Genomic DNA, 23,717 nt, shown 5'->3' on the forward strand with positions numbered 1-23,717 from the left:
GTTCTTTATGCATTCCTAAACGGCTGGACCAATATCCATGAAATTTGGTATATAGATAGATTAGACCTATGAGAAAAAGATAGGCTTCTAAAAAAAGGGTAAATTAAAAGGTCCATTCCGGGGAGGTGCTCAAAATTGATTTTGAGATATACGATAGTAAATTTTGTTTATAAATGGTTGTTATTGGTTTTAATAATAATAATTTTTAATGTGATGATACTGTCGGCGCACTGGCATTTCTATGAATTTTTGTACAGAATATCTCAAGTTTGAACAACGGGTTCTCTGGACTAATTTTTAGCATTGTTTCTTTTCTTTGAATTTTTGTACGGTTAGGTTAAGATTTTGCATTAATTGATTGTATTAATCCATCGTAAGTTGTTACTTAATTAAGTAAAAACAAGAGTCGACAATCTTGGTATAACTTTAACACTTTAGAGTACAAACCACGTGGGATCCGCAATCTACCACAGGCCAATCTACAAGCCAATCTCACAGACGACGCCGGTCGGGATGCCTGTACATTTAAATATAATATCATTTACATTTAAAAATATATTGATTCCATAGCGTGTTATTCCCAAAAGGAATTGAACAATAGGAATTTTTTTTCCGGGCAACGCCAAAATATTATCGGACATTTTACGCGCTCCCTACAACGTTATTAACTAATATACGTTTAACTTTAATCATATTAATCGACCGGTTATGAACATAGCGAAATGGAGGTGGGATTTTAAATTAATCATGAGCATAATGCATACTAATTTATCATTAGTATCACTTTTGGCGGATTAGTGATAAGTGATCAGTAATACAACAAAATTATATTCATAGTTGTTCTTACCAATCGTACAAGGTACAACTAATTTGAGTTCGACAAACTACGCGGTTTATGGTGGTCGGTGACAGTTTATTTCTAAAATAAATACTACACAGAATAATAGAAGTCATCAAAAAATTAATAGGTAATAACTCTACATTTCTGTTATATGTATATGTTACCGTTAAAGTATTAAACCAGTTATTTTATAATTTAACGTAACATTCTAGTTAAAGTGTTTACATTCAAATTATATAAAGACTTTATCTAGAAAATGCATAAAATAACTAGTTATATTATAGAATTACAGATAATGAATCGTTAAAGTGTTTACATTTTAAATTGATAACTAGTTAAAGTGGATAAACAAATATTATTAATATTAATTGATATTATAAATTATTCTAAAAAAATCTAATAAATCATAAAAATGAATAAACATTTAAAAAAAATATTTTATACAAGATTGGTTTTGGATCTATCTTATAGTCATAATAGTCAAAATTCCCTGCCATTGTCAGATTGAAGAGAAGCGGGCGCACCAAATAAACAAAAAATATCTAATAACACACATGCGACTTGTTCTGCTCGTTTTGAAGTTAAAGGTTTTAAAATACAAAATTTTGTTAAATGATCTTGATAGACACATATAAATTTAAAATCTCTATCAGGTTGTGATTGAAAATCTATAAGATCAATTTGACAGCGACTATTAAAATCGTTAAAAACCATTGGTTTGACTACAATACCTTTTTTTTGTGATTTTTTTTTCTGTTGACATGGAATACACAAATTTAAATACAACTTCACATCAGCTTGGGTAATATTTTTATATTTTTTATTAAGTTCAAATAACATTCGGTCCCTTCTTCCGTGTCCAATTGACTTATGAACACTGTTTAAAATGTCAAACATATCGTCTATCATAACGTATATTTTGAAATTAGGATTGTTTTCATTAAATGGGTAAATTAATGTTTCAACGCCATTTATTGTTATTAAATCGTAATGTTTCGCAAGCCAATAATCACGGGTTTGAGTTTTTTTAATTTTCATATTTTTGACGTCAGATATCAAATTTAAATATTTTTCACTAGATAAAATAGCACTATTATTTTTGTACTCACGTTTTTCAATTGATTCGTAAAATTGTTGTTTCATAAGAATCATTGTTTCATCCATATTGAATATAATTTCGAATTAAAAAAAAAATTAAAACACGTGTAGGTAATACAGCTGTATAATGCGTTAAATGTAACTATGGTGTACTGCAAACAACTGGTTGAGAAACAAACATATTATATGTTCTACCACAACGAAATAATAAATTTATCGGAACGTTGGGTTAGATTTGACCGTCACTTATTATTGACGTTATCTCGCCTTATCTTAACGAAATCTAATATATAAACTATAACTGAGCAATCACGGGAGATTCATAAAATACCTAGTTAAATTTAATATTATATGTTTTATCGCATTGATTTGGTTAATGTATGTAATAGCTAGGTATTTCATGAAATATTGCCATTAAATACTTTAACGCTAACATATATAATGTATGAATAAATCAATATTGATGATCATTTAGCATTTAAAAAAACTCTTTCCCTCATGAGTGTAATATTTTAAAATTCAAAATTTCCACTTATTTTATGGCACGAAAAAATCAAAATTAAAAAAATCACATAGGTGTTTAAAATGTTCTCATATAATATATTACTCGAATGATCCTTTCACTATTATACATTTTTTTTCTGTACTATTCAAAAATATATATAACAAAATATAATGCATCCTTTAAAAGGAAAACAAATATTTTTAACTTTAATTTCTTTGTTTGCTTATTATTAAATGTTTGCTTAAATTATTTTTACCTTGAAATGACCTTCAATATGGCCTATAAGTTAACGGTTTTGCTAATAAATTATTAGATAAATGAAATATAACTTACATTGATTCTCACAATTTAAATTTTTATGGGTAGTTTGCGAGGTGTAATACAGAGACGTAATTAAATTATTTCAGGGTGATGCCAATTTAGTATGGTAGGTCACATTTTCACAATTTTGTTATATATTGTTACATGTTGTTCGCGCATTCATGTCTAATGTCTATTGTAATTTAATTATCGAATGAATGAAAGTTACAGATTGAAATTGTATATTGTAGTCGTATTATATTATTATGTTTCTATAGTATAATATAATACACTTGACAATAACTAATTTTAATATGCTTGAATATTACTATAGGAAGAATAAATAAATACATTATAAAATCATTTTATTAGGTTTGTTTAAAAATGATATATTTCATAATTACCAATTAAAGGGTCTATCGACCAAGTCAGATAACTGAAATAAATAAATATTATTAAAAATAAATGTAGTTTGATTTACTACTTTGTAACTAACCGTCACTTCGATTATATATATATATATATTATAACTGATAAGTGATCATTGTATGAATAAATAATGATTTTTCTCAAATGTTTAAGTGAAGTGAATAATAAAATACATTTTTTTACTTGACCAACCTGTTATTAAAAACAATATAGGTATTATTATACGTAAGATCAAAATATATGGGAGGTAATGTATTGAAATTATTACGTTTATATAAAACTAGCTAATCCCGCGCACTTTGTTGCCCGTACAAAATGATAACTCTTAAAAAAATTGTGATTGTTCAACTTCTTTCGGGTGTAACTGTTTGCAGTAAGTGCAACTCGGTCACCTTGATAGGCAATGTGCGAAAATTAGATTTGATGCATGCTTGTACCTTATCTGCCCGTTTAACAAATGGCAACCAATATACAAATAAAATACTAATTTCTACTAATTATTTCTCCTATAACCAAAAGCAACCATTTATAAACAACAATTTCCATCGTAAATATCAAAATCCCTGTTTGAACGCCTCCCCACGGTTGGACCTACCGGATCCAATCATGAATCTAAATTATCCCGGGAACCATTCTAACTGCACACACATCAGAATTGGTTTAAATTGTACCTAATCAGTTTGAACTACTGTAATTTTTATTTGTTATTTTATAGTCTAAATATATATTTCATTATTAAGTTTAGCACAGTGTGGGCAATTTAATTATTTACGATACCTACACTTCTGTTTTATATTTTGTATTTAGGTACAAGGTTTGATCTTTTTAATTAAACATGGACAGAGGTATAATAATTATTTGTATGGTATTCGTCTTCAGTCTGGGGACTGGCGGCGACAGTACTGTGGAGGCTCAAAACTCACAAGAAAATAAAAGTGAGTTTTTTTTTATCACGAAATATTGTTTTTTATTAATCTATATATAAATGTTTATATGCATGTGTGGTTGTAGTTAAACTATTCATAAACTCATCATTGATTAATACACAGATCCGTTGTACTTTGTTCTAGTTTGAACTCTAATAGATATTGATTATTTTTTATATACATTTAAAGTTCAAATTTTGATAAAATTGATCAACATTTCGAAAATGTTCAAACTGATTTTCAGTCAGAAATACATAAAATTTTTTCTTTCCATAGGTAACATTTGACCATTTTTGATCAATTCATAGCCAAGAACATTTTTTTAAAATTTTGTAAACTCTGTTCAGTTAGAAATGCATAAACGTTTTTCTTTTCATAGCTAACTTTCAATTATGAAATAATAATAATAATAACAAGTATTGGAAACTCATTAAACTTAACTAATTTGACTATTACTTGATAAATATTAAAAAAACAAATTTTAAATAATTGACTTAATTGTTAAATTTTTAGAATGTTTCACGCCAAATGGTGATAACGGCAATTGCATTAACATAAAAAGATGCCCAACGCTGCTTTATCTATTAGAATATCGGAAACAAAATTCTTCGATTGCCAATTTTCTCATAAAATCCAAGTGTGGATATGAGGGTAGTTTCCCTTATTACCCCAAGGTATGCTGTCCATTTGTGAACCAAATTTATGAAACGGTTTCGTCAAGAAAATTGCCATCTCAAGAAACTTGTGGACGGAGTAATGTCAGTCGCGTTTTAATTTTTGGAGGAAGTTATGCTGAATTAGGTATACGTTTGAAAATAAATAAGTGCATTATTTATTTTTGATTATTATATTAAAATTTTACAAAATCTATACATAGAAAATTGTATTAGATTTAATGAATTATAATATTACAAATATTAACTTTTCAATGTATTTAGGTGCTTGGCCCTGGATGGCAGCACTTGGGTATGAAGATATTGGTTTGAGAATTACGGAATATAAGTGGAATTGTGGTGGTACCTTGATATCAAATCGATACGTATTAACAGCTGCCCACTGCACCGAAGGTCTTGGAATGACTCGTTTGTAAGTGTATATTTTGTTACCGACAAAGTGTTAAATATAATTATTCTAAAACTTTCCTATACATTCTATTGAATTCCTTCAACTATTTGGCATTGTATTAAATTTGAATGTTCTTCAATATTATGCCTAGGCAATCTATACAATTCTAAGGATTTCTATAGAATGCCAATACTATTTTAACGTCAAATGTTAAATCAAGCTATGGTTATTATTATTCATTATTAATTATTGCAGCATATAATTGATGTATGCCATTTCGAACTACATAAAATGTTTTTTTTACACAAACACTGTTTGGATTGAAATTTTGTTTCGCATGTGCATTTTATTTATCCTTCTTCAGTTCCTGTAGATTGTAGAGCTACAACCTGCAGTTTTAATATCTTATGACGGCATACATTTTTAATTTCATATTTCCAAGCTGAGCTAAGTGTCACTAATGTGTAGCATCTTATTCAATAAATCCTTGTTTTTTTTTTAATCCTTACCCTATATGCTTATTGTACAAAATTGTATAGATTGTGCATGCGCGTTTATGAAAACAAAAAAATAAATATTTCCAACCTGAATATATTCTTGAAATTTTCAATATGTACTTTTTAAAATTTTTGATCAACTTAATTATAGGTAGTCAACAAAATAAAACATTTTATTACAACAGATAGAAACAAAAAACTCAATAGATTATATACAGTACCTTGGTTGATTCTATAGTATAATATTATACTATATACCTAATGTTAGTTGTACCTATCATTGGTTTTATAATAAACTTTTGTCAAACGAATTTATTCAAACTAATATTAGGTGGGTAACCCTGGCACCTCAATGTTCGAATTTTTTATTTTTTCTTTTACCATTAATTATACTATAATTTGTACCAATTTGTACCAACAATTTAAGAATTTGTACCTAAATATTTCCAAAAGAAAAAGAAAATTTTCCGTTGGGATGCCAGGGTAACGTTACCCCAGCACCACCAGAACTAAATAATGCATTTTATAAACATTTTTTTGCCATTGATTGTACTTAATTTGTACCGTACTGTAAAACCATTTTCAGAATTTGTACCCAATTACTTCCTTCGGAAAAATCAATTTTTCTGTTGGTATGTCTTAATACGTCACTTCAGATAAAGTTAGCTAAATAATGCATTTTATAAACATTTTTTTTTGCCATTAATTGTACTATAATTTGTACCGATTAGTACGACCATTTTCAGAATTTGTACCTAAATATTTATTGCAAAAACATCAATTTTTTTGCTTTAATATAATTACAAATAATAATACCATTAAATAACTGTTAATGTTTTTCGCGTTTTATTTAAATTAATATCATAAATGTTATTTTTTTAAATGTGTAGAATATATGTGTGAGTTTTTTTATTTTTACTTTGTGTATAAAAGTATCTCGAAATTGGTTTTTAGGTTTTTACACTGTTGTGCATTTTCTTTCAAGTCATCGTAAACCTCCCACCGATCGTTGGACCTAAAAGAGTATGCCTTGTAATGTCCGCTTGTCCCTCTCAGTCCAGCCCTATTGCCACTTGTGAACACCTCTGCACCCCTAATATAATACGTTTGGTGTTTACATGTAATATCTTTGGGAGTTCGTCTACGGTCAACATAACTTCACCAGCATAATGTTGGTGAACTGTATCTATATCATTGATACTGCTGACAATAGTAGATAATTAAGTCCTGAAAAAAATTTTTATTTTATTCTTTCAGTTGTATGCTTTTTATGTTATAAATAAAGTTTGATTTACCTTGGGGTATAGACTGGCTACAGCCGGAATTCTACCACGTTTTTCACCCATATTCGATGAAGAACGAGGTACAAATGAAATAAAGATATCAATAAACAAGTATACACAAAAATAGAATGTTATTTGATTAATAAAATCTATATTTGATTTTAAAATAAAATAACAAAGTCCGATATTTGAATAATTTCCAAAGGTACCTAATAATAGAAATACAATTACATCGGCACTTATGTTTCAATTGTTACAGAAATATAAAAATAGCGTTGTCGTCTATAATGATCGAAGGTCATATATATACCGGGTACAAATCTGAAATACAAACTTAGAAGTACCTACTAATATCGGTACAAATTTGAAATTATAGTAGGTATAATTTATTAATGAACAACAAAAATATTTATAAAATGCATTATTCAGTTATGCTGGGGTAACGTTACCCTGGCACCCCAGCGAAAAATTTGATTTTTCTTTTGGAAATATTTAGGTACAAATTCTGAAAATGGTTTTACAATAAGGTACAAATTATAGTACAATTAAAGGCAAAAAAAAAATGTTTATAAAATGCATTATTTAGTTATATTTTATCTGAAGAGACGTAATACCAGCAGAAAATTGATTTTTCCGAGGGAAGTAATTGGGAACAAATTCTGAAAATGGTTTTACAATACGGTACAAATTAAAGTACAATTAATGGAAAAAAATATGTTTATAAAACGCATTATTCAGTTAAGGTGGTGCTGGAGTAACGTTACCCTGGCACCCCAGCGGAAAATTTGATTTTTTTTTTGGAAATATTTAGGTACAAATTCTTAAATTGTTGGTATAAATTGGTACAAATTATAGTACAATTAATGGTAAAAAAATAAATAAAAAATTCGAACATTGGGGTGCCAGAGTTTCTCACCTACTAATATTACTTTTAAACATTATTACTTTTTTTAATATAAGCCGCGATCTATTAATCGTAGCTTAAAATTATTTGGTTTTTCAGGTCCGTTGTGCGTTTAGGTGATTTGAACTTAAATCCTTATGTAGACGATAAAGCTAAACCAATAGATTTTGAAATTGCACGTATCATAAGCCATAACCAACGTAACACACAAAAATGGACCAATGATATTGCATTATTAAAATTAAAAAAAATTGTTGAATTCAATCGTAAGTATTTTTTATACTTAATAATTACTTTTTCTCTGATATAATTTAATTTAAAGAAAGTTAAATTAAATTTTTATGGGCGTTTGAATTTAAAAATTTTTCAACATTGAACATTCATCGAGATGTTCACTCGATTACTCAAGTAGCGATTTTTATTTTGTTGTGATTTAAAAATGATTAACCGTATACACTTGAGATTTATATCATATGTTCATTTTATCAATTCTTATACTTTATTAAATTTTCAAAATATTTTTAATTGTTTTGAGCTGTTAACGGAAATTTTAAATTAATTTTTTTTGTTTTCTTCCCATAAATGTCAATAAAATTTAATACATTGTTACAATATCAGTCAAAAAATATTTTAAATACTAAGTCAGGATTTTTTTTAAAAGCCTTTACTTTAAAGTTTGAATTTTGACAATATCTATTAAATGAAAATTGAAAAATGATTTTAAACTTAAAAATTTATAAAATGTTCATCTTTAATAGCTAAGGATTGAAAATTTAAAACAAGGTTCCTTGTTAATAGTTAAATAAATTACTTTATTCAAAATAATATCATCATAGATACTTAGTAATATCACAGATCGACTAATAATTTTTGTCAAAGTCGATCTACAAACATAATCCTAATTTTAACATTTTTTTTTAGAATTTATTCAACCTATATGTTTACCCATCTTATCGCATCATAGAGCCACATCGTTAGTTGAATCTGAACTAACTATTGCCGGTTGGGGTTTTACAAATTTAAGTAAGTAACCAAATAGCATATAAATATATGATAGGTAAATTTACAGACATTACAGCATATTAAAATATCCATGTAAATTTTATTAATTTTCATTTAATAATATTATAATTATAATTTTAAAGATCAAAGTTCTGATGCTCTAATGCAAGTTGAGATACCAGTGGTAGACAATTTGATATGCAAAGAAAAATATATTAAAGCTCATTTCGATATTGATGATACACAATTGTGCGCTGGAATAAAAGGAAAAGACGCTTGTAGGGTACTGAGAACAATTTTATAATTTATAATGTGCATTTTCAATATACCTATTTATAATTTTGATTGTTATTTCAGGGAGATTCTGGAGGTCCATTAATGTGGCCAAATGGTTCACAATATTATTTAATGGGGGTTACGAGTTTTGGACAAGCAAAATGCGGTGAACCAGATTTTCCAGGTGTATATTCTAGGGTGACATCATTTCTCGAATGGATCGTAGATAACATGAATTACAGTTAAATTGTATAATTGATGCTATTTATATGAATTTTTCTTAAGAACGAAAAGAAGAATAGACTACTCTGTGCAATTGGTTTATCTATTTACTATTACAAAAAATGTATAACTACTCAGACAACTTAATAATTTTAACCGCAATTGTTTAAAAAAATGATATTTAGAAATAAAAAATGATACTATTTGTATTCTAATATTTTGTTTTTTGTCCAATATTTTTAAGTACAATCATGTCTATATATATATTTAAATTTAAATTTAAGTAATTAGAATACTACATTAGTAGTATTAGGTACCTATACAATATTCATAATGGATGTATATTGAATTATTAGATTTCGTGTGAAGATTCTAATTTTCGAGTGTAGTGACTATTTATTTTTAATATTCCATACTTAGTACATTATAATATTATATTGGCCTGCTGAAGTTGTTTTTGGCTTGCCTTTCAACAATTAGAAATCATGCCCCTGGGTGGTCCACCGGGCTTTACCCATTAGACGCCAGCTCAATCCGGGCCTGATTTACAGCAAGGGCGATGTTAGGGGGAGGCCGTAAGGGCCGTGCCCTCAAGCTGTATTTCTAAAAAATTGTAAGGTATCTACTGTTAATAATAAAATTACAAAATAAATTCATATTACATATAATATTGAATATTTTCTGAAAATTATGAATTGCTATGATTGACTATAGGTATACCTTCTACTGTACAAGGAAATAGCATTGATTATCATGTCTGAGAAGTCTTATACAGTGGACGGTCGTCCAAAATTCAAAATATAATAATGTGGAACCGTCTATTTACTTTTTTACAGAAAAATAAATAATCAATTAATATTTAATAACTACTATTGATGTCCTTATCTATAAACACGGTAAACACAATGAAAAAACGTCTATGTCCATCAATTAGACAACGCCGATAGTCGATTAATCGTGAGAGACGCACGTCAACGAGTTCGCCGTTAGTCATTGGGCATAAGCCGCCCGCCGCGCGCCGTTCGGAACATCCGTGCCAGTGTGGCGACACTGAACGCGTAGGTAAGCTGGGACTCCGGATTTTATACTCCGGGAAGACGATGCGAATGTTGTTATTTTTACTTGTTGTTAAAATGGAATAAATAATAAATCTTAAATTAAATAATCTATTTATTACTTAATCAAGTTATGTTTTTATTCACACAGATTATAGGTAGGTATGCGTACAATGTAGTCCACAACTCCCATTATATAAACTTCATCAATATGATATCAACTTTATATTTATTATCAAAATAATCATTTTGCACAAAACGAATGGAGGAGGGATTCGAATGCATATTAATAATTTATTAAATTACCTTACTTTATTAATATCAGTGTTGTTGTAATAGTGATAAGTGAACAGTTTATGACCACGAGTTGTTTATTTCTATATTTTGTATTTCCCCGAACTAGATTTCTGTTCGGCGGCAAAGAACTTCTTGTCGATGACAATGGTTTTATCGGGGATGGCCGATTTCTACGAACGACAGTCTGGTTGTTATTTATTATTCTATAAGATTTTAGTTTATTTATTATAATGATGTGTGAGCATATCATTAAAGATTAAGCATATATTTAACTTAAATTATTATAATCTACAAGCTTAAGAATAAAAATAACTACTCTAATACATGTAAATAATAATAAATATTTTTTCCATAATTTGTGTTATAATATTTACAGCATTTAAAAAAATATCTATATTATAATAAAATAATAATGATTTTATACATATAAAAACTAATTTTGGGGGACGGAGTGGCCGAGTGGACTAATGTTATAGATGCATTTTCAGGCAAAACACATTTTTTCATGGTTGTTAATATCTAAAAATTTAATTTAATTAGAAATGAAAACCATAGTTGTAATTTAAATTTCTTATCAAATATAACATTCTTAACCTGCAATTTTAGGAAAGGCTGTTTTTTAATATCTTTACCATAATAGAAAAATTTACATAATATTTTAGGGGTAAATAGCAAAGTTATAATTCGTTTCACTATACATTAAATAGACTTTCCATCCACAGATGATAAATGTAGAACCAGGCAGTTATTGACTATTGTACCTGTCTGTCATTATTTAGTTTTTCAGGGCTGTTGTGCGATTAGGTTCGACTTTCATTTACCATTTGGTTAGTTGAGTTGACACCAGAACTGAGTCTCGAGTGAGTGAGCAAATAATTCAGTTTTGGTTTCAGGATCGAAGAAAATACCGTATGGACTTTGGACCAGGGATGGGTTCTGTGGCCACTTACTTATGTGGTAAACCTTTGGCGATTTGGTAAATTGTAGGTTCATTTAGTTTCCTAGTACGTTGTTCCAATCATCTTCACGATGTACTCGTAGCGTATTATTTCGAACCACTTCGGTGTGAATGTTCAGTCGGCGTTTTGCATCGGGATTTCTGCAGGTGTGTTCCATATTCGCCGAAGTCTTTTATTCTTGGCGAGAGCAATTTGGATGGCTTGAGGTAAGTCTTTGTGTAGATTATATATGTGTGTAGTGTCATTAGCTTTGAATGCAGATTTAAAAATGTGCTATATACCTGATCATCCCATCGCTGACGTGGATTCGTTTGAATGGTACTTGAAGTAAGGTGTGTGTGTTTTTGTATGACGAGGGATGTGATGCATAAATTAGTTATAAATTATTAAGTTTGTAAGTTAATATTTTTAACTTTGGATACTTGATCCGTAGTTTTATTTTTACATCAATATTATATTATATCTTTTATATAGATTCGGGTGCTAGCTATGTAATTAGTCTGGAGTTTGCAACTGTTTTAGTTACCTTGTTGTTATAGACGATCGAGTCATGTGGTAATTATTTGTATCATCTCTTTCGATACCTGTCGTAAAATGGTCTGAATAGTGTAATTATTTTTATTTCTTTGCTATTGAAAAAAATTGATCACTATTTGGGTTTTTTCCTTTAATACGAGGTATCATTATTGTTACTTTTTATTGATTTGTTTTTGACGGGTTTTTTCTATCATACAATAATTTCTTTGCATGATATTTTCTTGCTCCGATTGTCTTTTGTGATTCTATATATGGACATCATTGGTGTGTTGATGGCTATACATTTAGGTAATTATAATTTGTTGATGTTAACTAAGGATTATATTTTGTAATGTGTTAAAACTGCATCTATATGATTATTATTTGGGTATTTCCTTTGACGTGAATGAGAGATATCAGATTTCGCGGTCGTTACTTTTTATTGATAGTGTGATCAAAGGTAGAATGATTCATTTGCATAATTTCTTCGTAGTCTAGTTATATTTTGTGTTTCCATATATGGGCATCATTAATGCGTCGATAGCTATTGATTTATGTAATTATATTAATTCAACTTATAATATTTAGAAATAAATAATTGTATGTATTTATTAATATATTTAAATTGTGTTTTGATTTTCTTCATCTATGTATGATCATTGATCATTATTGATTTTAAATCATTTTATGTATTTATTAATGTAGAAATTAGAATTATAATATATTATAATCATAATCAAGGCTTGAAACCTTTACTAAATTAATCGGTTATCGCGTTAGTGGTAACTAAAAAATGTGAATAACGGTTACCGGTGTTATGTCGGTCCTGTTGTTAGCGGTAATCAATTACCGGTATTATATTCAAAATTACAGGTTACCGATTAAGTGATTACCGCTACCAAAAAAATCTCTGTCACCGCGGATAACCGATTGAATACCGGTTTTCTAAAAAAAAATTGTACCACACCTTTGTACCCGTGGCCTATCAGAGACAGCCAACGATTTACATTTACGTCGTCTGTTGAGTGTTGAATCGTGTGCCTTTTATCGTATTCTGATTGATATTATAGTTCATAGGGATCGCCGTAACCTTAGTCGCTACTCAGTATTTATAAATACCGGTAATCGGTTCTTAACCGGTTAAAACATATTACGTTATTATAACTTTTATGTTAGCTGAAACATTGTCACGGTAACCAGGAATACAAATAGATTTATAATAACGGTAACCGATTAAAGGTTCTCCAAAATTCCGGGAAATTACGGGTTTCAAGCCCTGATCATAATAATAATAAATAATATTAGTATGAAATATATTATAGTTTTGACAAGTAACACATTTGTTATCATCATTTAAGTTCATTCTAATACATTTTTAGAACATTACAATTTATTTTAGAAGAATAATTATTGATAGCTGTTTGTTTGGACTTATTTATTGCTGCATCACAACTACCTATATAGAAGTACAATGGATTTTGCTATATTGGCTATGGCTCGGTGGCCAGATGTCCAGGCTAAAGTTATCGCAATCATAACGTATTATAGGAGGAATAGAAAAGTAAAATGAGTTTCTTGAAATAATTAGGTAGAAATCAGAAATATTTTATCCATGTAGTAATCCTTACGTTCAACAGGATTCCACGTTGTATACAATATACATTCTGGTACAGTGTTCACATTTTACTCTTTAAATGTGTTTTAATTTTAAATAAAATGGAATAAATAATAAATCTTAAATTAAATAATCTATTTATTACTTAATCAAGTTATGTTTTTATTCACACAGATAATAGGTAGGTATGCGTACAATGTAGTTCACAACTAGATTTTGCACAAAACGAATGGAGGAGGGATTCGAATGCATATTAATAATTTATTAAATTACCTTACTTTATTAATATCAGTGTTGTTGTAATAGTGATAAGTGAACAGTTTATGATCACGAGTTGTTTATGGTGGTCGGTGGCAGTTTATTTCTATAATAAGCACTACGCGGAATAAAAGAAGTCACCGAAAAATTAACAGGTAATAACTCTTTAACTCTGTTATGTATACCTATAATGTATTAATAAATCAATATTGATTATAATTTAGTAATACCTACTCATGTGTGTATTATTTTAAAATTTAAAATTACCTACTTATTTTAAGGTTTGAAAAAATCAAAATTAAAAAAATCACATATTTGTTTAAACCGTTCATATATATATAACTCAAACGAGCATTCACTATTATAATTTTTTATATTCAAAAATATATATAAGAAATAATGAATTCTATAAGAGAAAAACAAATATTTTTAACTTTAATTTCATTGTATGCTATTATTAAATTTTTTCACCTTGAAATTGTGAGATAGTTCTTGATTATGGCCTATAAGTTTACGGTTTTGCTAATACATATAAGATCAATTAAATATAACTTTAATTGATTCTCACTATTTTAATAAATTATTTGGGGCGTAATATAGACACGTAATTATATTATTTCAGGATGATGCCAATTTAGTATTGTAGGAGACCTTTACCTTCAACAAGCTAATTAAAAAAACGACAAATATATTATTCCCTCATCGATTTCATACTTTTTTTTATATAATTGGTGAATATCTGATCAACGTTTTTATTTTGTTAATCATTTATACATAAAATATGTCTTCCTCACAGTAAGCACTATCTTAAGTAGTACCAACTAGTTACATGTAATTTATTATATTTGTCTCAGTAACAATTTTAATGACATTTAAATATTATTTAAAATTATATAATATATAAAAATATAAGTAAATTTATTGTTGAGTTATTGATATTTTAATTTTTTTCTTAAAATTGGACTAGTAAATTATTTATAAATTTGAGTATACATATAATAATATAAGAATACTTATCTATTTATTTTATATGTGTATCTATCTAGCTGTTTTAACTAATAACCCAATTGATTTATTTTAATTTTTATTCTAATTTTCAACAAAATTTGGTGTTTAATATGTTTGAAATATTACTACATACATATAGGATAAATAAATAAATACATTAAAAAATAATTTTATTAGGTTAGTTTAAAAAACGATATATTTCATAATTACTAATTAAAGGGTCTATCGACCAAGTCAGATAACTGAAATAAATAAATAAAAATATTTATTATTCAAAATAATAAATAATTAATTCGTTTTATCTACTACTTTGAAATACCCACACTTCTGTTTTATATTTTTGTATTTAGGCACAAGGTTTGATCTTCTGAATTGAACATGGACAGAGGTAAATTAATTATTTGTATGGTATTCATCTTTAGTCTGGGAACTGGCGGAGACAGTAGTGTGGAGGATCAAAACTCGGAAGAAAATAAAAGTGAATTTTTTTTTATTTCAAAATATATTTGTTTATTTATCTATATATAAATGTCTATATTATGTATGTGTGGTTGTATTTAAACTATCCATAAACTCATCACTGATCATAATATGACATAAGTACACAACGTCTCCGCTCAGATATATTTTTCGTAGGTATACAATGATTTCTCATTACAACAACATGCTCGACCACTACTGTACAGCAAAGTGGTAGTCACTTGTCAACATTTTTATGTTTGATGTCCTAAAAGTAGATTTCCTTTCCTACTATATAATATGATATTGAAATTGAAAATCTAATCATTTTCTCTACTATAAATCATGTATAATTACATAAATTAACATTTTGTATACATTCTTATCGGAATAATATAGTTAAAAACTATTTTTATACGAAAGTCAAAGGCAAAGGTACACTTGAAACCTTCTTTGCAGTACAGTGAACTCCATGTATTTATGTTAAGTGAACTATATATATAAATTCAAGTATATATCTGGTGATCAATATTAACAAGTTAAACAAATAAAAAAAAGGTGGGTAATTGGATATCGCTCTGCTGTACAGTAGGTTACTAGTGGGTCACTGTAATGGATGGTGTTAAATTTGAATTCAATGATATAATACGTTTTTTAATTACAACAAAATAAGAAAATCGTTACACGAGACATCGAGTAAATATCAAATGTTGTAAAAATATGAATTTCAAACGCTCATAAAAATTTAATTGACTTTCTTGTAGACATTTTTTTTTGATATAGGTAGATAAACTTATAGATAACATTGTATTACATTTTCAAATCTTAGATTGAAAAAGAAAGCTTTTTATGAATACTCAACTCAAAATAATTTGCTAATTTTCGTGATTTTTTCGTATTTTGTCAATATTTGAACTTTAAATGCTTATAAATAAAAACTGTGACTAAAGATTTTTAATTTTTTTCATCTGTCTTTGAAACAATAACCTAGGAGCCTTCTATTAAATTTTCAAGATTTTTTATCAAACAATTAAAATTTTATTGATATTTATAGAAAAAAAAACTAAAAAAAATGAAAACTGAAAATGTCCGTAAACAGCTCAATATAAGTCAAAATATTTGGAAAATGTTATGACAGACACTCAAAAAATAATAAAAAATCATCTTTTAGGACAGTAAAAGTGCTTGGATTTTTTATAATGAAATAATAATGATAATAACAAGTATTGGAAACTTGTTGAATTTCAGTAATTTTACCAATATTTATTTATTATTAAAAAAAAAAATTTTAAAAAATTGACTTAATTGTTAAATTTTTAGAATGTTTCACGCCAAATGGTGACATCGGCAATTGCATTAACATAAAAAGATGCCCAACACTGCTTTATCTATTAGAATATCGGAGAAACAATTTTTCTATTGCCACTTTTCTCAGAAACTCTATGTGTGGAAATGATGATAATTTCCCTTACTACCCCAAGGTCTGCTGTTTGTTGGAGGATGAAATTTACGAAACAATTTCGTCAATCAAATTGCCATCTCAAGATACTTGTGGACGGAGTAATGTAATTCGCAATCGAATTGCCGGAGGACGTTTGGCTGAATTAGGTATGAGTTTGAAAACAAATTAAATTATAATTTATTTTTGATAATTATTCTTAAATTTCACAAAATATACTCATAGAAAATTGTATTATACTTAATGAATTATAATTACAAATATTGACTTTTCAATGTATTTAGGTGATTGGCCCTGGATGGCAGCACTTGGGTATGTAGATATTAGTATGATAAATCCGGAATATGAGTGGAATTGTGGTGGTTCCTTAATATCAGATAGATACGTATTAACAGCTACCCACTGCACCGTCGGTCTTGGAATGACTCGTTTGTAAGTGTATATTTTACTACCGGCAAAGTGTTAAATATAAGCATTCAAAAATTTTTTTATGCATTCTATTGAATTTCTTCAACTATTTGGCATTGTATTAAATTTGAATGTTATTATATATTATGCCTAGGCAATCTATACAATTCCTAATGTTTCTATAGAACACTAATAATATGGTGGCTTGGCTTAGCGCGTTGGCTGCTACCAGTCGCGGAATGCGACTGGGAGTAAGTAACGGCCACAGCTACTACCTCCCGGATGGGTGACCACCCGGGTTCATAGTAGTTAAAAACCTTGCCACACACACACGTGTTTGCTACCTACCGTAACAACCTTTAAAACAATCGTAAAATCAACCTACCGTACCAACCTTACCAATAACCCCTACAACAGCTAATGGCCATAGTCGCCGGGCTCAAGTTCAATAAAAAAAAAAAAAAAAACTAATAATATGTATGTTAGGTAAAGTGTTATATCAAAATATGTTTATTATTATTTATTGCAGTATAATATAATTGATGGATGACATTTCGAACTGCATAAAATGTTATTTTTTCCCATAGAAAATTTTTTGAATTGACATTTAATCTTGCATGTGCATTTTATAAAACCTTGTTCAGTTCCTGAAGATTGTTGAGCTACAACCAGCAGTTTTACTTTTTTAAATGACGTTATACATTTTTATTTCATATTTCAAAGCTGATTATTTTCTTAAAATGTTCAATATGTACCTTTTTAAATTTTTGAACAACTTACGAGTAGTTAGCCAAAAATATAAAACACGTTATTACAAAGTATCCTAACATGGTAATAAAATAAATAAATATATATCCAATATATATAGATTATAGACAGTAGGTTGATTCTATAATATTATTATTACACCACCTACATAATGTTAGTTGTACACTTATACCTTCCTATCATTGGTTTTATAATAAACTATTGTCAAACGAATTTATTCACATTAATATTAAACATTATTATTTATTTTTAATATAAACGATTTATTAATTTATATAAAATCAATTTTTGATAATCATTAATATCAAATATCGTAGCTTTAAATTATTTGGTTTTTCAGGGTTATTGTGCGTTTAGGCGATTTGAACTTAAATTCTAATGAGGAAGATGGAGCTAACCCAATAGATGTTGCAATTTCACGTGTCATAAGAAATAACCAATATAATTCTGATAAAAAGAAAAATGATATTGCATTGTTAAAATTAAAAAAGAGTGTTGAATTCGGTCGTAAGTATTTGTATATAAACTAATTATTTTTTTTCTAATATTATACAATTCTCAACACTGTACCATACATAAGTCTTTAGGTGTGTCAAGTCTTGACACCTATTAATTACATTTTTAGAGAAATAATAAGAAATGTTATGATAGAACTTAGAATCACTAGATATATAATTACATATTAAAATTAATTTTAGATTCTGAGTGGAGCGATGAATGTAATGTTTTACTATGATATATTTTTTGTTTTAATTAAAATTTTTATTTATTTTTTACCTATGTCTGTTATCACCTTTTAGGACAGTAAAAACTCTTGGATTTTCTTCAACAGCATCTTTTCCGATAGGAAAGTGAATCTAATTGAAACTTTGGGGGGGTCAAAAATATTAAAGCATTTAAAGCGCCGGGCGAAACAAAAAGAAAAAATAAGGAAAACGGGAATTTTTTGCAAACTAGGTTTTTGACAAAATCGATTTTGGTTTTTGGTATCTCTAAAACAAATAACCGTAACATGAAATGTTCACTGAATGTTTATATTATCATTTACTTTACACTATACAATTTTCAAAATATTTTGACATGTTTTTATTGTTTTTAGCAGTTTAAGGATATTTTTGTTTCAAATTTTTTTAATAAATTACTTTATTTACAATAATATCATAAAATATATTTAGTAATATATATATATATTATAGGGTTACTGATCGTCTTCGCTCAGAATCGTTTTTCGTATACAATTATATTATATCATTGAATTTAAATTTAACATCATCCATTACCTAACCTAACCTAACCTAACCCACTAGTAGTCTACTCTATCTACAGCAAAACGGCACCCACTTGCCCACTATTTTAAACATAAATTTATACCGAACTCGAAGTAATTAAAATTGGTTATAGTTAAAAACATTGAGATTCAATTTGTATTCAACATGTTCTTAAGCCATTTTAGTCGTTATCAAATAATTTAGCAATGATTTTTGAATAATATAATACATATAATATACCTACATTATTATTTATTTTTTACTAAAATATTTTTAAAAAGTCGTCGGAATAGTTTTTAAATAACACATATTCAATAAATTATACATTTATACATTATAACAAGTTATAATTACAAATTACCAATTATTATTGTCTACTATTTTAAAATAATATTTGAGTTTCATTTATTGTTATCCAGAGAAAATAAATATGTTGCTTTTAATAAATATAAATACAATTTCGCTTCAAAAAAATGTTAGCATTTATTAAATTCATTGGCGATGCGTAAAACGTATGTGTTCAGCTACATTATACACTTCCAATTCGAATGTGGTGAATGAAATGGATATTTACACACTGACCAGCTTCGACATAATCATAATTCGTATTGTGATACAGAAATAAATGGTCAAATAGTAAGTAATTCTCATAAACAAAAAGCTACAAAAAATCTATAAATTTATAAATGAATAAATGCACCTACAACTGAATATGTATTTTTTAAAAACTTTGGCAAAAAAAATAATATGTTATATCGTGTAATGCTTTTTTTTAAATTGTTAAAAATCTATACATGATATATTATACGTATTAATAAATTATATTATATTATAAAAATCATTGCCACCTTAAGTTGAAAACGACTACGAGTAACGAGTATCTCGTCGAAATGGAAAAGGTTGGTTTTGGGGGAAGCGGGCCGCGCCCGTCTTCGGTGTCACGGCAAGCGCAGAGGCAATCCACAGAACTCTCAGCTATTAATATAATATTATTTATGTGTACGTCATGCGTTAGTAAAATATTAATTACTACTAAAAGCAGTGTAGTAATTTTTGTCTGGATCGATTTACAAACATAATCCTATAATCAACATTTTTTTTTAGAATTTATTCAACCTATATGTTTACCCATCTTATCGCATCATAGAGCCACATCGTTAGTTGAATCTGAACTATTTCTTGTCGGATGGGGTTCTACAATGATAAGTAAGTAACCAAATAGTATATTATAAAATATAAATATAGAATAGGTACATTTACAGCATATTAAAACATCAATGTATATTTTATAAATGTTCGTTTAATAATATTATATTTATTATTTAAAAGATCCACGTTCTGATCCTCTAATGGAAGTTCAGGTACCAGTGGTAGACAATTCGGAATGTAAACAAATATACAATACATATAAAATTAATATCGATGATACACATTTGTGTGCTGGAAGAAAAGGAAAAAACGGTTGTAGTGTACTGAGAACAATTTTATAATTTATAATGTGCATTTTCAATATACCTATTTATAATTTTGATTGTTATTTCAGGGAGATTCTGGAGGTCCATTAATGTGGCCAAATGGTTCTCAATTTTATTTAGTGGGAATTATGAATTTTGGAAATTATGATTGCAATACAACAAGTGTTCCACCTGTATTTGCTAGGGTGACATCATATCTCGAATGGATCGCAGATAACATGAATTACAGTTAAATTGTATAATTGGTGCTGTTTTATAAGAATTGTACATAAGAACGAAATGAAGAATAAACAACTCTATGCAATTGGTTTATCTACTTACTATTACAAAAAAATTATAAATACTCAGATAACTACTTAAGTAATAAAAAATGATTTATATCTTATGTCCAATATTTTGAGGTACAATAATGTCTATATATATTTAACTTTAAATTTAAGTAATTAGAATACTAAGTTAGTATTATTAGTTATAGAATATTCATAATAATATGTATATTAAATTATTAGATGGAAAATCAACATATTATGATATAAATTTCAAGTGTCTACAGTTATTCGTTTTTGAATTACAGCAAAATAAGAAAAATGCTACATGAGAAATCGAGTGAATATATCCAACTTCAAACGTTCATAAAAATTTAATTTGACTTTGAGGTAGACATTTTTTTTTCGAAAAAGGTAGGCATACTTATTTGGAATCTTAGATTTTCTTGCCACAAACGGTGATGACAGACACAAAAAAAAATAATTAAAAAAAAAAAAACACATCATTGTAAAATTAATACATTCATCGCTCTGCTCAGAATCTAAATACACTTTCTTATGAGTGAATTATTTTTAAGATTTAATTAATTATATACTATTTTATGGTACATAAAATTAAAAAATAACGTGGCGTTTAAAATGTTCTCATATAAATTACTCGAACGAGCATTTTACTATTAAACATATTTCGTTCTATACTATTAAAAAAAATATATATTGTATGAAAGAAAAACAATTATTATTAACTTTATTATTCTTGTTTTCCATCGAAATGACCCATAATTTTACGATTTTGATAATAAATATTAGATAAATTAAATATAACTTGTATTGATTCTCACTATTTTAATATATAATTTGTGGTGTGTAATACAGAGGCGTAATTAAATTATTTCAGGGTGAGATGCCATTATAGTATAGTAGATCCTGTAGATGCTATTAAGATCCTATAATTTACCCAGAAAAATTTACTTAAATTTACCGTAAATTTGGTAAATTTTGATAATTTTGGTGTTACCATAGGAACACCCTCAGCAACTCCTCTCTGACGCATTTTCATGAACTTATAATTATGGTAACATTTATTTTTTTTATTTACTGGATAGTAGGGTATTCAATTGACCACCCTGGTCGTTATTTTTAAATTTTTTAAATTTTGTGACTGGGGTTCTAGTTGTAATATGTGTGAAAAATGCTAAAAATTATTTATAGTCGTATAGAACATTTAAAAATAATTAGAGAAATTTAACCGGTGCCCCAAAGCCTTCAAAAGTTTAACATTACCTACTAATATTTTAAGGATAAAACAAATTTTAATTTAATAGACAATTTATAATTGTTTCTACATTTTTAATTAATTTCAGTAAATATTTTATTTTGCATGGGTGTAATATAATTATTCCGTCAGTTCTTTTGTTGGAATTTAAATATTTTGGTTAGGTGCCTATAGGCTATAACATCAACAACAAAAAACAAAATAAAGTCAACTCTAATCTTTTAGTTTTATTTATTACAGTTCACAATCTTTGTGTTAGTTATTTTTCTATATATATTAGTTTAAATTATTAATTGAATAACAAAAAATAAAAAGTAATTTTTTAATTTTAATATTTTATAGGTACAAATAAATAATAATGAACTGACACAAATTAAAAAAAAAGTTGACTAGGTGAGCGAACTTGAAATTGTTCAATAAGTTTTAAATGATTAGGTTGATAATAATTAAGAACTTTATAATCGTAGTAATGACTGATGAGGTACAACAGGTATAAGTGGTGTAACCACTGTAACGGATAAAGTATTTATAACGTGGTCTGTTATTTATATCTGTGATAAAATTAAATTTATATAAATTTCGATAATAATTGATCGTATCAGATAATATTCTTATGGTGTATTCGTGTGTTTAATGTTATGTAGTAGGTATACTACACTATCAATGGTTGTGGACGTTTTACATTTTATAATATAAATTATAAACTATTCTATTATATTAATATATTATTATGATTGATGAATATTGGCACCGTGAAGACGTTTAATTTGAGGTGTCACATGCTAAAAATATTTACCTGTAAAAAAATAGTTGGTAAATTTACCGAGCTTACATCTCTAGTAGATCCCCTTTAACTTTAATAGGCTAATTACAAAAATTACTAATATATTATCTCCTTCATTTCATACTTTTTTATTGTTAGTAAGTATCTATTGATCAACGTATTTGTTTTATTATAGGTACATTCATACATATGATTTCATCACAGTAAACACTAACTTAAGTAGTAGTACCTACTAGTTACGTAAAATGTATTATATTTGTCTCAGAAACAATTAAAATACCATTTTAATATTATATAAAATTATAAAATATAAAAGTAGGTATAGGTAAATGTTGTATTGTTTTCCGTGTTAGGTAAATTATATTTTAATATTTGTTTCCTTAATATTTAACTAGAAAATTATTTCTGCATTTGAGTATAAATTTATTAATATATGAATACTTATCCAATTTATTTATTTTAAATTATTTTTAACAAAATTAAGTATATATTATTGAT

At 27.3% G+C, this 23,717-nt stretch overlaps 1 protein-coding gene across 1 annotated transcript; it reads left to right on the forward strand.

The window, feature by feature from the left end:
* The first annotated feature begins 793 nt into the window (after positions 1-793).
* On the forward strand, positions 794-21,316 carry LOC132945738 (uncharacterized). Its single transcript, XM_061015490.1, has 15 exons — positions 794-968; positions 3,981-4,108; positions 4,613-4,900; positions 5,038-5,185; positions 7,948-8,114; positions 8,770-8,871; positions 8,994-9,133; positions 9,208-9,367; positions 15,418-15,534; positions 16,836-17,123; positions 17,259-17,406; positions 18,491-18,657; positions 20,523-20,624; positions 20,748-20,887; positions 20,962-21,316. Exons 2-15 carry the CDS (start codon positions 4,009-4,011, stop codon positions 21,124-21,126), a joined length of 2,232 nt encoding a protein of 743 aa, XP_060871473.1. The 5' UTR covers positions 794-968; positions 3,981-4,008; the 3' UTR covers positions 21,127-21,316.
* Positions 21,317-23,717: the final 2,401 nt, after the last annotated feature.

The sequence above is a fragment of the Metopolophium dirhodum genome, chromosome 5 (genome assembly GCF_019925205.1).
Source record: "Metopolophium dirhodum isolate CAU chromosome 5, ASM1992520v1, whole genome shotgun sequence".
NCBI lineage: Eukaryota > Metazoa > Arthropoda > Insecta > Hemiptera > Aphididae > Metopolophium > Metopolophium dirhodum.

Bases quoted from the DNA above. Each gene is read 5' to 3' on its own strand.
- LOC132945738 (XM_061015490.1), top strand. From the start codon at position 4,009: ATGGACAGAGGTATAATAATTATTTGTATGGTATTCGTCTTCAGTCTG. The intron at 9,368-15,417 runs GTTAAATTGTAT...GGCACAAGGTTT, and splicing joins CGTAGATAACATGAATTACA to GATCTTCTGAATTGAACATG. The intron at 18,658-20,522 runs GTAAGTATTTGT...ATTTTTTTTTAG, and splicing joins AAAGAGTGTTGAATTCGGTC to AATTTATTCAACCTATATGT.